General features: G+C 40.7%; 1 protein-coding gene across 6 annotated transcripts in view; it reads left to right on the forward strand.

Moving 5' to 3' along the window:
- ehbp1l1b (EH domain binding protein 1-like 1b) overlaps positions 1–13,115 on the forward strand; it is a 28,666-nt gene that overhangs the window by 1,376 nt on the left and 14,175 nt on the right. For 4 of the 6 annotated variants that reach the window (XM_067608425.1, XM_067608427.1, XM_067608428.1 and 1 more), the window contains exons 2-12: positions 3,091–3,148; positions 3,260–3,355; positions 3,784–3,837; positions 4,662–4,840; positions 5,122–5,240; positions 5,390–5,479; positions 7,306–7,938; positions 9,207–9,263; positions 9,375–9,512; positions 9,714–9,971; positions 10,195–10,360. In XM_067608425.1, the coding sequence (XP_067464526.1) occupies positions 3,091–3,148; positions 3,260–3,355; positions 3,784–3,837; positions 4,662–4,840; positions 5,122–5,240; positions 5,390–5,479; positions 7,306–7,938; positions 9,207–9,263; positions 9,375–9,512; positions 9,714–9,971; positions 10,195–10,360 (1,848 nt within the window). The remainder of the gene's footprint in view (positions 1–3,090; positions 3,149–3,259; positions 3,356–3,783; positions 3,838–4,661; positions 4,841–5,121; positions 5,241–5,389; positions 5,480–7,305; positions 7,939–9,206; positions 9,264–9,374; positions 9,513–9,713; positions 9,972–10,194; positions 10,361–13,115) is intronic. The other 2 variants (XM_067608426.1, XM_067608429.1) reach the window with 2 other exon arrangements.

Raw genomic sequence — 13,115 nt, forward strand, 5'->3', positions numbered from 1 at the left:
GCTAATCAATTAATCAACTAATCGTCGCAGCTCTAAATATGACACTCTATAGTCATGCAGTGTTGTTATTGTCTTTGTTTGTTGGTCACTTCCTGTCTAATTTGACCAAGTGCCTGTGTGGTGCAATTTGAGCTTTTAAGATTTACAGTTTTGATTTAACATCAATATGCAATAATTTGTCGTAACAGTAGACTCACTCGTCTCATTGTTTTTTCATTTCTGAGACGCAATCAAATTATTGTGTAGCACTCAAGCTCTGTGGGGCTTTTCCCACTAGTGCAATTTCCTGTTATCCAAAACATTTGGGAGATGGCCAGGTGATACAGCATGGACCATGATTCAGCCCTGACATACAGTGACATAACATTGCAATTAAAATAAATTGACAATTACAGTGTTTTAGGGTCGTTTTTGGAGCCAGTTTGTGCTAACTTCTATCAGTACAATAAGTAAGTTAATCTTCAAACATACATTTTAATATTCTCAACTGATTTCTATTATGGAAAAGTTTAACTCGTACCTTTAAACCTTTGCGCACGTAACAGTTCGGCCCACATTGCACCTTCTTATCTGTGAAGATTACATTAAAGGGTGGAATAATCGTGTAAGCAGCATGTCAGCAGCATGATAAGAAACATACATCTGTTCTTTGCTGTAGTGACTGAAGGCTTGCAGCAATAAAGTTTCAGAGTTTGATTGACAGCAAAGGCCTTGTGTCACCCGGCCTTCCTAAAAAGAAACACAAAGAAGGGCAAAGAAAGGGTGATTTAGAAACAGCGACAACTCCCTCATGCAGTATGATGAAATCAAAGTTAATAAGCGTTCACCAGTGTGTTGTTCAGACATTGAGGCAAAAGTCAGAAACCACAGAGCAAGAGAGAGATAGAGAGAGAGAGAGAGGAGGGAGGAGGAGAGGAAAGGAGGAAGTGAGGAAAGACAGGAGAATAATCCAAAGTTTCAGCCATGTTACCTCTGATGTGTCTTGTTTCTAAAAAGGAAATCAGCTATTAGATACAATGTGAACTGTATCAAGTGTCAGGCGTTACTGATATTTTAAGATCACATCAAACATCAGAGGCAGGAAATGAACCCTTGCATGTGGGAGGTCACATGTTAGTGTACAAGTGTGATTTGAATGTGAGTGTTTGGAGTTTGTTCTAATTTAGTGCTATGATTTGAGACCATTGGCTGTCTTAGAGACACGTCACCACACAGACTTGTTGCTGAGATGCAGACTTAGAGTTTGCATGATAAAGATGTATTTCAATGCAACTTTCCTGCTAAAATTACAACTATAATGTGTGAGACATGATACGACTAAATTATTCCTTAGGCTCTGTTAGATGTTAGATCCCTTTTGTATTTATTAAATTATTCAGGCACCAGATGAACAAGGCCTCCTGAGAGAAATTCTCCATCCCAAGGTTTTTGAGTAATAATAATACAGAGGGGGCAAAGATAAGAAGGCCAGCACTTTGTACAAGAGTCAGAAAACAATGTTGAGAGAGACAGTATAGTTTCACAGACACAATTAAAGACTTAGCAACAGGACTACTTCCAGAGTAACACAAAAAAATGCTTCATGTGACAAAAACATAAAGTTTAGGTTATTGAGGAAGTTCGTCATTTGACTGAGGAAGTCAGTCAAATGAGTAAATATCTGTGACCTGTCCTGTTTTAATACTATACATAACACAATGATTTAAAAGTTAAAAACTGTTTGACATCATCCAGTCAGCTGTAGGATAAAACTAGAGTCTGCTGAATAACAAAACACCAACCACAATGCTATAGTATGTGTGTGACTAGACTGTATGACATCACTAATGTTTGCCACCTATCACAGCCTTCTGCTACTTCACATTGTTACTGAGCTCACTGGTACAGTACATGTTTCTGTGTCTTTGTGTTTCACATCACACTATTGTCAGCATTTGTGCTGTTCTTTTCTTCCTCCCCCCTCTTCTCACCCTCCACTCTGTGCCTGTCAGTCTATTTCTGATGTCACTCCTGACCCCCTAACACACATACCACATAAACACATGCACACACCGCTAAAAAAAACACATACAGTATACACACATAATCCTCTTTGCTCTACTCACACTGAAACATGAGACAATATCCTGCAGCTATAAACTATTAATATTCAAAAGAATATCCTTACTGTAGGTATTGAAACGGTTGTAAAGATAATATATTTTGAGGTTAGATGAGTACTATCAAACTATACTAGTACTATTATTATGATGTACAGTACTGGTGAATGATTTAGGCTCTATGTGTTGAAGTGTGTATACGCTAAGGAAAAAGGGGGTTCCTTCTTCCTGTCAAGAGGCACACCTCACATTCAGAAAGACACAAGTCACATGACTCTGCAGCTTCCTGTTTCACTTCCCGTGCCACAGAGGACTTAGAAAATACAATGGCATCATGTTACCAACACACACATACACAAATATACTGGTACACACCGTACTTACACACACACACATCATGTAGCCTAATCGCAGATAAACAGCTGCCTACACACACACATACACGCTGTATTACATGCTATATTACATCTTTACAAATGCATATATATACATTTACATATATATATATAAAGATGTCAGTACAGTACAGTGTGTATGTGTGTGTGCAGGCAGGTGTTTATCTGTGATAAGGCTACATTATGTGTGTGTGTAAGTATGGTGTGTGCCTGTATATATACAGATAGACAAATGAAAACTTGTTTATACCATGTGCCCACAGCCAAAGCACACATACACACACACTCACATTAGTGCCTTGTCTTTGACTACAAGGCATCATTATCCAGCAGTGTTAGTCATAAGACCTTGTATTAGACCATTTGTATAATATCCTCTTTGTTTGGAGACATAATTTCATTAAGTTTTTCAGTTTCAGTGTCCAGTCTTCCTTTTTTTTACAGTTCCTAAGCTTAATAGTTTTCAAACTTGCAGAGGCTTTTTTAAGTCTTGTCCTCACTGTAGATTATGTAATAAATATAATTGTCAAGTGCAGTAACGGCATGAGGAAAGATGTCATTTCTGTGTTTTGATGTATGTTTGTGTGTTTCCGTAGGCAACCAGACAAGCTGAGGGTGGTTTGGACCAGGAGGAACAGACGCATGTGTTCCAAGGTAAAACTACTGAAACACCACAAACATGCACACACACACATGCACACACACACACACACACACACACACACACACACACACAGTCTCACTGACATGTTGTTTGTTGTGCAGCTCCACAGTTGGCAGCCTGGAATCAAGAACCCTTACAGGGGCATGGTGGTGTGGCCCGTCCCAGAGAACATCGACATCTCCGTCACACTATTCAAGGTACAGCGCCAGGATACACTATTTACACTATACACATACAGACAGGTGACATATGAATGGACAAAACTAAATAAATGCGTGGAGTAATATAACAACAGGGTACATGACGTCTCTGAATGGTCTGATGAATGTGACATTTACACTATGTTTTTGAACCAGCATGTTAGTCAGCATTCTCCACCACCAAATGAGGGACTATTTTTTTTGAAGAACGATGTTCATACCTTCAATAGAGACTTGGAGAATCTATGTCAAGCAACACTGTAACAGTTCTCATAGTGGCCCAATAATACTTAGTATTGATTTTTTCTTTAATTTGAAACTCATTTACACACAGACACACAGGCAGATGTATGGATTCTTGTATTGATGCAAGCACAGAGGATGTTCAACTAAGTGAATCATATTGTTTGTTCTCGTCTCTTCAGGATGCCAATGCTGATGAGTTTGAGGACAAAGAGTGGACATTTGTCATTGAGGGTGTAAGTATCTCTTGACTACTTCTCTAACTAACAGTTACCAAAGCAGCAAATTAACCAAATTATTTTGTTAATAAAATTACTAAACTTCTAAAAAAAATCTTACATATTGTTGTAAGAATGAGACTCAATTTACAAAGTAGAAAAAATATGCATCAAAATACAGAACACACAGTATATTCACCAGAAAAACATTGTTGATACGTCATGATGCTTTAAAGGGGACATAACATGTTTTTTATGATTTTCTGTTATTTTTATACTGTCATAATGTTGGATGTCTATGTTAAACATGGTCAAAGTTCTCAAACTTGAGGTGAACATATGTAAAAATGTTCCGGGCTTCAGCCTGCTCTGAACACTGTGTTTACAAATTCTACCTTTACTTCCTCCTCGTGATGACATCAGATTGTTTGCACATGACCACAAACAATGTTGTTTGGATGTTCGGATTTGAGAAGTTGACATTTTGAGTAAGAACAAGAAAAAGAAGTGCGATCCAACTACTACTGTTCGTTAACGGAGAATCCAGAGCCACCAGAAGTCTGAGGCAGCTTCCAGGAGCTGGCCAATCAGAACAGAGTGGGCTCATCGAGGGGAGGAGCTAAAACGTCCTGTTTCAGACAGAGGCTGAACTGAGGGGCTGCATAAAGAGCTAGTATAAGATAAATAAGAAGTTTTTTAACTGTAAATCATGCAAAGATATTCCAATAGAGCCCCACAATATGAATATAGACATGGCAATGTGCATTATACGTCCCCTTTAAATTGATGCAATTAAAAATACTGTTCATTATGACTTATCTTTGTATATTGTACATGTGCAGGAGAACAAGGGGCATCGTAAGGTGCTGGCATCAGCTGACATCAACCTGAAACGGTTTGCCAGCCCCACACCAACCCAGACAGACCTGACACTGACGCTGAAGCCACTGTCTGTCAAAGTGGTGGAAGCCACACTCAAGCTGTCACTGTCGTGTGTCTTTGTCCGTGAGGGGAAAGCCACGTGAGTAGTAAATTTTAGTTTGTTCTTGATGGCTAAATGATAGCCGTCTCACATGCTTATCCTCTAAAAATATCACAGCAATTATCTGTCTGTAAGAGATGATGTCATGTTGAGTGTTATCTTAACCAGTAGTACTTTATAAATAATTCCTATTTGGAAATAGACAAAGAATACTTTTTAATATATTTATTTTGTGTTTTTGTGTATTTATTCCAGTTTTGAAAACTTCTCCCAAATTCTTGACAGACTGTTGGCATTTGTGTTTTCCATTTGTTCCTCAGTGATGAAGACATGCAGAGTCTGGCTAGCCTGATGAGTGTGAAACCCACCGATATCGGCAACCTGGACGACTTCAACGAGAGCGATGAAGAGGAGGACAAAAAGTCTGTCACTGCTACAGGTAGGAAGACTTAAACGCAACACTGTTTCTTCTCTCTTATCCTCACTGTGAATAATTTCCACTCTGACATTTCTTCGCCTTCTTTTTCCTCTATTATTACTGTCACTTTTTCCCCTTCTACACTTTTTTTTCTTTTCTGGCCGCTGCAGTAGTTCCACACACTCTTACCCGCCCAAATCGCCCCGCTCCCCCTCCGCCTGACAGGAGAAACTCTACTGGACCCACTTTTCCAGCCTCAGGTAGCTTCCTCTTGCCCTGCCTTTCACTCACTCTTTCCAAAGACTAGAGGGTATGAACTCTGTCTGTCTGTCTGTCTATTTCTCGCTCTCTCTCTCTCTGTCATTTGGGAGCTGTTTATTCCACAGTATTTCACACACTCATGTCATTTGTTCTGCAGTTCTTGCCCACTTGACCGGACAGTTCTTTGCATACCACATATTTCTCATCTGGACATTAAATGCTGTTGAGAATCATGTGATGCTAGGCTAATGTCACTGATGTACTGAAGTTTGTTCGGAGTTATGAAAAGCTCCAGCTGCATCATGGCACATAGAGGTTATTATGTCCAGAGAGATATTACTGTCACAGCATGAAAAAGGAGAAAATCAAGTGGAAACAAAACTCAAATGACCATAACTCTGACATGGGATGACTTTTTTCAGTGGTCTTTTTTTAGAATGAATGAAATTACATGTTCATGTTTCTTTTTAAATACACATTTATATCACTATATGAACACTATAGCAGTAATCAGCACTAGCACTAGTTACTCACACCAAACGATACTTCTGATAATATAGATACTGTATAAACATGTTCTCTACAAAACCATTTCCTCATTTAAGAAAATAGCTAGACTTCTAAGATTTTAAATGTTTTCTGAACACAAGCAACCGTAAAAGAACTTTGCTTTAATAAAATTGTTTAAAATTGGCAGATTATTGATTTAAATTGGGGACTGTCTGACCAGACATTATGCGCCAACCTCTGGTACTTGACAGTTTTTGATAGGAAATTTTTTTACAAAAACCAAGTTAAAGGATAAGTTCACAATTTTCCAAGTCTTTCTTAAAACAATAGGTTTTAAGGTGCCCATATGAACATTGAAATTGTTTTTTCTTGGTGTAATCATTCCTCCTGTTCATATTGACCATTAACAGATCCCTTCCTAATGTGCTTACAATGTAAGTGACAGATGACAAAATCCACAAGCCTCCCTCTGTGCCAAAATGTATTTAAAAGTTTATCTGAAGCTAATATGAAGCTTCAGTCATCCAAATTAGTAAAATCAAGTAGATATCTTTCGAAGTTAGTGCCAAAGTCCCTGTTTATGTTACTATACTTCCACTGCAGCTGAACAGGAAAACACTGTCCGTCGAGACACAAAGAGACTAAAAAGACTGTAACTGTGGAAGATATCAATTTTGTCTAACTAGGATGACTGAAGCCTCATATTAGCTCCAGACAAACTTTTAAATACATTTTTGCACAAAATGAGGAATGTGGATTTTGACCCCATCACTTACATTGAAAGTGTATTTGGAGAGGATCTTTTAATAGCCAGTATGAACAGGAGGAATGATTACAGCAAACAAAACCTCTTTTATTGTTCATTTGGGCAACTGACTGTTGTTTTACCACAGACTTGACAAAAAGAGAACCTATCCTTTAAGATCCCTTATGAAAAAAAATTAATTGGCGTACATTGTAGACATAGACAATAGTAAATGGGTTATAAATCTGAAAATCCAGCTCTGTTATATACTCAACCAACATTATGCTTTTCTGACCTCATACTCATCCAGTCTGTATAGTCATTCGTCACTGTTAACAATCTCAGTTCCATATTTTGTTTGTTTGTGGTATCTTTCAAACAAGCGAGGCATGTGATTTAAGGAACTTAATGACAACAGCACAATTAAGCATCATGGGATCCCAACAGTAATCTAATTTTCAGCATCATTTCATTGTCATTCTCAATTCATTCCTTGTGTCTTCTCATCATTTCTTCCTCTGCAAAAACTTACTCTCACTGATCCATCCAACCATCCTTCCATCCATCCAGATCCTGCCGTCCACTCCCGCCCTCCTCTACCCATCGCTCCTCGCCCCTCGCCCCGTCGCTCCCGACACCCTTTCACCACCGCCCCTGTCCAGTCAGAAATCCAACCTTCACCTGCCCCCTCCCCTCAGCCCTCACCCAGGTCCAAGCATAAAAAATCAACCAACCCCGTTCTTCCTGAGGCTCATACTTCATCTGACCCACTAACTAATCCTCCATCACCTAAAAGCTGCCAGGTCACAGCAGCTATACTTCCCTCTTCAAGCCAGAGTTCCTCCTCTGTCCTGCCTCCCTCTGATGTGTCTCCTGCATCACCTAAATCCTCCTCTGAAGAGTCCCCATCTGCTTCAGCTCCCTCCCCTTCTCACCCTCCATCTCCAAAGCACTCTGAACCCATTTCTCCTCCCAAACTTCCCTCCCCTGAGACTATCATAACATCATCCTCCATGGCTTCCCAAACACCTTCTCTCACTGTATCCACTACTCTGACCCATAAGACCATCTCTACTGCCTCCCAGCCTCCTCCCCCCAAGCCCACCCTATCCTCTGACCCCCCATCTGCTAACCCTCCACTCACCAGGACCCTCTCTCAGCCTCCCTCTCTGCCCAGAATCTTCCAGTCAGGCTCAGGAAAAGGTATCAGCAGGCTGGCTGGCAGACAGACATGCTGCATGCTTTCCACTAAGTGCTTCCTTATGTGTGGTGGTCTGGTTTGTTTTCCACATGACTCACCTTAATGCCGTTGTTACTGTAGAGGGTTGCATGGTTTGTTTTGAGGAAGATGTATGCATGAACTGTGACACCAGTGAGTTAAACATCTGAATGTTTAGTCGATAGTGCAGTGCCTCAGGAAGTTGGCAATTTAGTGTCTCTTTGTTGCCAAGAGGAAGACTGTAACTGTGGTGGCTGTATCCCAAGTTTAATGGCCACTTAGTCTGTTAGAATTGTCTCAGTTTTGACTCGTGTTCCACTTTACTTAAATCAGATTTTCTTGTGAATTAAGCCATAGTACTTACAAGTCCAGGAGGCAGGGAAAACATTGAAGGAATGTTTATTTAAAGACTTACAACACCATCAGGGAGGTGAATCTTATCCAAAAGTTACACATCATTATGGGCTTAAAGTTCTCTTGTTATTAAAACAACGTTACACCATATAATCACATAATGTGTTGTTACACAATATAACACAGTCAAAAGCTTGTTTCGATCCATGCTTGTAGACTTCTCTTCTGTATATCTTACTAGCACCACATTGTTCCTAAACTTCTGTACATACTAAAACTGCTGTATAACATTATCACATGTTGTAAATAAGAAAAATGTATTTATTATAACACATTAGCATTTCATAAAAAAACAACATAACCATAGCATAGTCCACCCTTAATTAACTATTCCAAATACACATAAAAGTATTGTATGCACTTAAATTATGTTGAAATATATAACACATGATAAACATAGACAATATAAATATATACTTAACCTGCTCTTACAGTAACTCCTCTTCTTACTGTTCAAATCCTTGCATTAATACCCAGAGGAGATTGACTTGCAAAATACACTCTTTTGGAATTAGTGGACATCAGATTCACCTTCATTAATGATATTGTTTTAACAGGGTTTTGATTACATTGACAACACTAATTTCTAGACTGCTACAATATACCAAATGGAGCCAAACCGAGGAGCTCACTGCTGAGACTACAGCAAAGACAAACATCTGTTTGTTCTCGACAGATATAGGTTACCTCTGTGGTGTGATACAACTAGTAAAATGCGTAAAATTAGCTGTTCCTCTTTCACTTTTTTCCTCTCCTCTCACCACTCACTGCCCTCTTTGTACTCCTTTTCTGTTCTTCTCTCCTCTCCCCACACCTCATCTGCTCTCCTCTCTCTCAGCTCCTGTTTTACATCAACGGCGCCCCCCAGAGGTTCAAACTGCAGATGAAGTCTCTGGTCTGTTGATGCTTATCTATCACTGATGTTCTTTTCAAATCTTTAAAAAAAAAGTTTCTTTCTTGTCTTTTCTGCTCAAAATGTCTTTGCATCGTTTCTTGTCTCTGCTAGGCCGTTCTCATATTTTCAGACCTCAGATTGTCAAGTCATTCGCCCGCCCCACCTCTCCCTCACCTTTTTCCACTGATGCCCCTCCTCTTGCGTCTGCACCACCTCTCCCCGAATCTCAACCATCTAGCTCAGAGTCAGGTAATAAATGTAAAAAAAAAAAGAGTATGGTAACTCTGCTGTCCTTCCATAGTCACTACACCTATCCTTCTCTCTCGCTTCTCCATTTTTCTCTGTTTCTCTGTGCTGTTCATTTTCCAACCTTTCTCCCTTGTCTTCCCTCCCATAACTTCACTTCTTTTCATTTCATCTCTTTTGCTTTCACTGTTCTGCTATCCTCAGGTGCTGAGGGGGCATGGCTGACGTCAGTCTCCGCTCTGATTAGTGGTGACATCACCCCTGTCCCACTGTTGAGTAGTCCTGACCTCGATGCTCTTTGTGACCCAGAGGCTCCAACCCTTCCTACCTCTCTTCCATGCTCCTCACCCCCTCGCTCGTCTTCTCTTTCCAACACTGCTTTTTTCTCCTCCCCTCTCGCTGTCACTCAGCTCCCCACCTCTCCCTCTGCTCTTCCTGCTCAGATCAGCTCATGCCAGTCAGGTACACCAGCCAACTACTCAAATATCACCCATCAGTATTTATTACAGCCTCTAGTGATCTCAAAGACAGTAGCAGCAAGGTTTTTTGACATAAAAATGTCTGATTTGGAACCGGTTCTCTTGTTCAAAATGATCACACTGTCTTTCCAGTTTTCCATTCATCACTCACAGTTTCTAATTGTTTTGTTGACCTTGTTTTTGTCCTTTTGTCCCCTTCAACCAAGGAAACAAAGACAAAAGCTCTGTTGCCAAGGAAGCGACTCCAAGCGCTCTCAGCCGAGGCGAGGGATCTCCTCAAAATAACCAGGCAGTGGCTAATACCAAAATATCCAACCAGCCAATCAGACCAGCAGCCACCACAGAAAACAAAGCTGAACCAAGAAGGATCAGGTGAGGTCATGGAATTATACTACATGAGTGTATAAATTCAGATTGCTTGGTTTGAGATGTTACAGATATGTTTAGCCTCAAAGTGCTGTTTGGGAGAAACAGAGGCGTCCTGAAGACTGATGGCAGTCCTAACAGAGCTCAAGAGAAACATAGGATAACAAAATGGGTTTTCTCCTGAGAAGCTCAGATTCTTCTTCTTGTTCTTGTGTTCTTCTCAAGTTTTCTTAAGAAGAATAGACTTATGAAATCAAGCATAGCAAGCACATCTTTATCTTTATGTATGAGATAGGCTGCATGCTTGATATTGCATGATTTCTTGAAGGAACAGATTGACATTTTGAAAAATATGCTTAATTGCTTTCTTACAGAGTTAAAAGATCGATACCACTTTCATATCTGCACATATGTAGCTGCAAGTTAGCTTAGCTTAGCATAAAGACTGGAAACAGGTGGAAACAGCTAACTCAGCTCTGTCGTAATCTAACAAAATTTGCCTTCCAGCAACTCAAAACTCAGTAATATTCGTCATATCTTGTTTGTTTAATCCACACAAAATCCAGAAAGTCACTGCACCAGCCCAAGAAATAGTCCCACACAACCAAACAAACAAGATAAAACCTGTTAATTAGTGAGCATTAGAGGTGCTGGTTTGCTACCTTTGGACAGAGCCAGGCTAGCTGTTTCCTCCTGTTTCCAGTCTTCATGCTAAGCTAAGCTAACTGTCTGCTGGCTGGAGACAGAGTGGAATCGATCTTGTCGTCTAACTCTCAGCCAAAAAGTACGCATATGTCTCTAAATGTTAAACTATTCCTGTTGAGTCTGTACAAGAACTGTTAAGTTGCACAGCAGTAGATATCCAAAGTTAATTCATGTCTCCATGCAACTGATGATATGGTTGTCCATCAGAGTGCATCACAGATTGGGAAGAAAAATTACATCCTCCTCAAATGATTTTGTTATTTTATTTTTTCTAATCATATTACTTAGGACCATTAGATATATTGCATAATAGAGAATGCAGCAATGTACAATTCCATAATAAGGACTCTTTAGTATTGATCAGCACCTTATCGAACTCATTATGCTCCAAATGACGCCAAGATAACCCACCTCACTGCTGACTGCGAACCTGTTTACAACTGCTGACACGTGTGGTTGAATAACAGTTTCTCCATGTTTGCTGATCAAGGATTGTTCAAGGATTCCTGGTTGCTTTGTGCTTGGTGTGTGTGCTTCCTTGATGCTAACATGTGCTAACAGTCGCAGAGTGTTTTGTACCCTGCCTCCTGTTGCACTCACCTTCCAAGACATGGCCTTAGAGCAATTAGCAGGTGTGTAGTCCGCTTTCTGGTCCGCTTGTCAACCCCCTCATCACCTCCCGCACGCTCAGCCTTGTGAAATTTCACCCACCAGCTGTGAATTTACATCTCTCGAGCCTGATCTCCGGTATTTCTGTCCCCAGTCCTACCCAATCCCCTTCAGAGCTGATCATAGCCCCACCCCCTCCGTGGCCCTTCTCCTGCTGTGAAAGCTCCACCTCCCAGCAGCCCTCCGCTAATGTTGTGGCAGCGTTTATCACTCCTAAGCAGCCAAATGATAAGGGGGAAATTGATTTGAAAAGGCCAACTAATGAGACGAAGAGTATAATTAGCCCCGTTAAGACTGAAAAGCCTCCCCTGGTAAAGCCTGAGCCAGATCCTGACTTTGATGACATCATCTTTGAGTCATTTAACCAGAGACAACAATCAGGTGGCTTGTTTCTGGAAGAGGATGACTCTAAGCAGGATACTATCAAACGGTGTCCTCCGGGGTGAGTATTTATAATCACAGATAAAATCAAGATCAAAAACATTAAAAAGTAAAAAAAATGTGATCTGATGGTGCTTATAATGGTAAAATACACACACACACACACACACACACACACACACACATACACACACACACACACACTTGGGATTAAGGAATATTGTTTATCTGTTCTGCAGTCTTGAACAGAAAACCAATGAAAAGGCCTCTGGGGAAAAGCTGTCACTGACAGAGCAGTTAGATGGAGCGGCGATGAAGAAGGAGGAGATGATGAAGGCAGAGCAGAAGAAGAGGGAGAAAGAAATTCAAGAGAAGCAAGAGGAAGAAAAGAGGAGGAAAGAGGAAGAGGAGAGAGAAAAGCAGGAGCAAGAGAAGAGGAGAAAACATGAGGAAGAGAAGAAGAGACTGTTAGAGGAAGAGAAGAAGAGATTCTTACAGGAAGCTGAGGAGAGGGAGAGGGTGAAGGAAAGGAGGAAACTTGAAGAGGAGAGACTTCTGAAGGAGAAGAGAGATAGACAGGAGAAGCAGAGGGAGGAAGAGGAGAAGAGGAAGCGGGATGAGGAGGAGAGGAGGCAAAGAGAGCAGGAGAAGAAACTCCTGGAGGTGGAGGAAGAAAAGAAACTCAGGGAGGAGGAGGAGACGAGACTTGAGAGAGAGAGATGCATGAGGAAGATGAAAGAGGAGGAGGAGAAAAGGAAGGAGGAGAGGAGAGTGTTTGAGGAGCAAAAGAGGAAGCGGGAGGAAGAGACGCGGAAGTTGGAGGAGAGACACTTGAGGGAGGAAAAAGAGAAGGAGCAGCAAAAAATGAAAGAGGAGGAGAAGAGAAAGAGGATGGAGGAGGACGAGAAAAAGAAAAATGAGGCAGAGAAGGAGAGGAAGAAAGAGAGAAGAGGAGGAGAGGAGGAAAGAGGAAGAGAGGAAGAAAAAGGAGGTAGAAGAGGAGACA

Source organism: Thunnus thynnus, chromosome 13, assembly GCF_963924715.1.
Source record: "Thunnus thynnus chromosome 13, fThuThy2.1, whole genome shotgun sequence".
Taxonomy (NCBI): domain Eukaryota; kingdom Metazoa; phylum Chordata; class Actinopteri; order Scombriformes; family Scombridae; genus Thunnus; species Thunnus thynnus.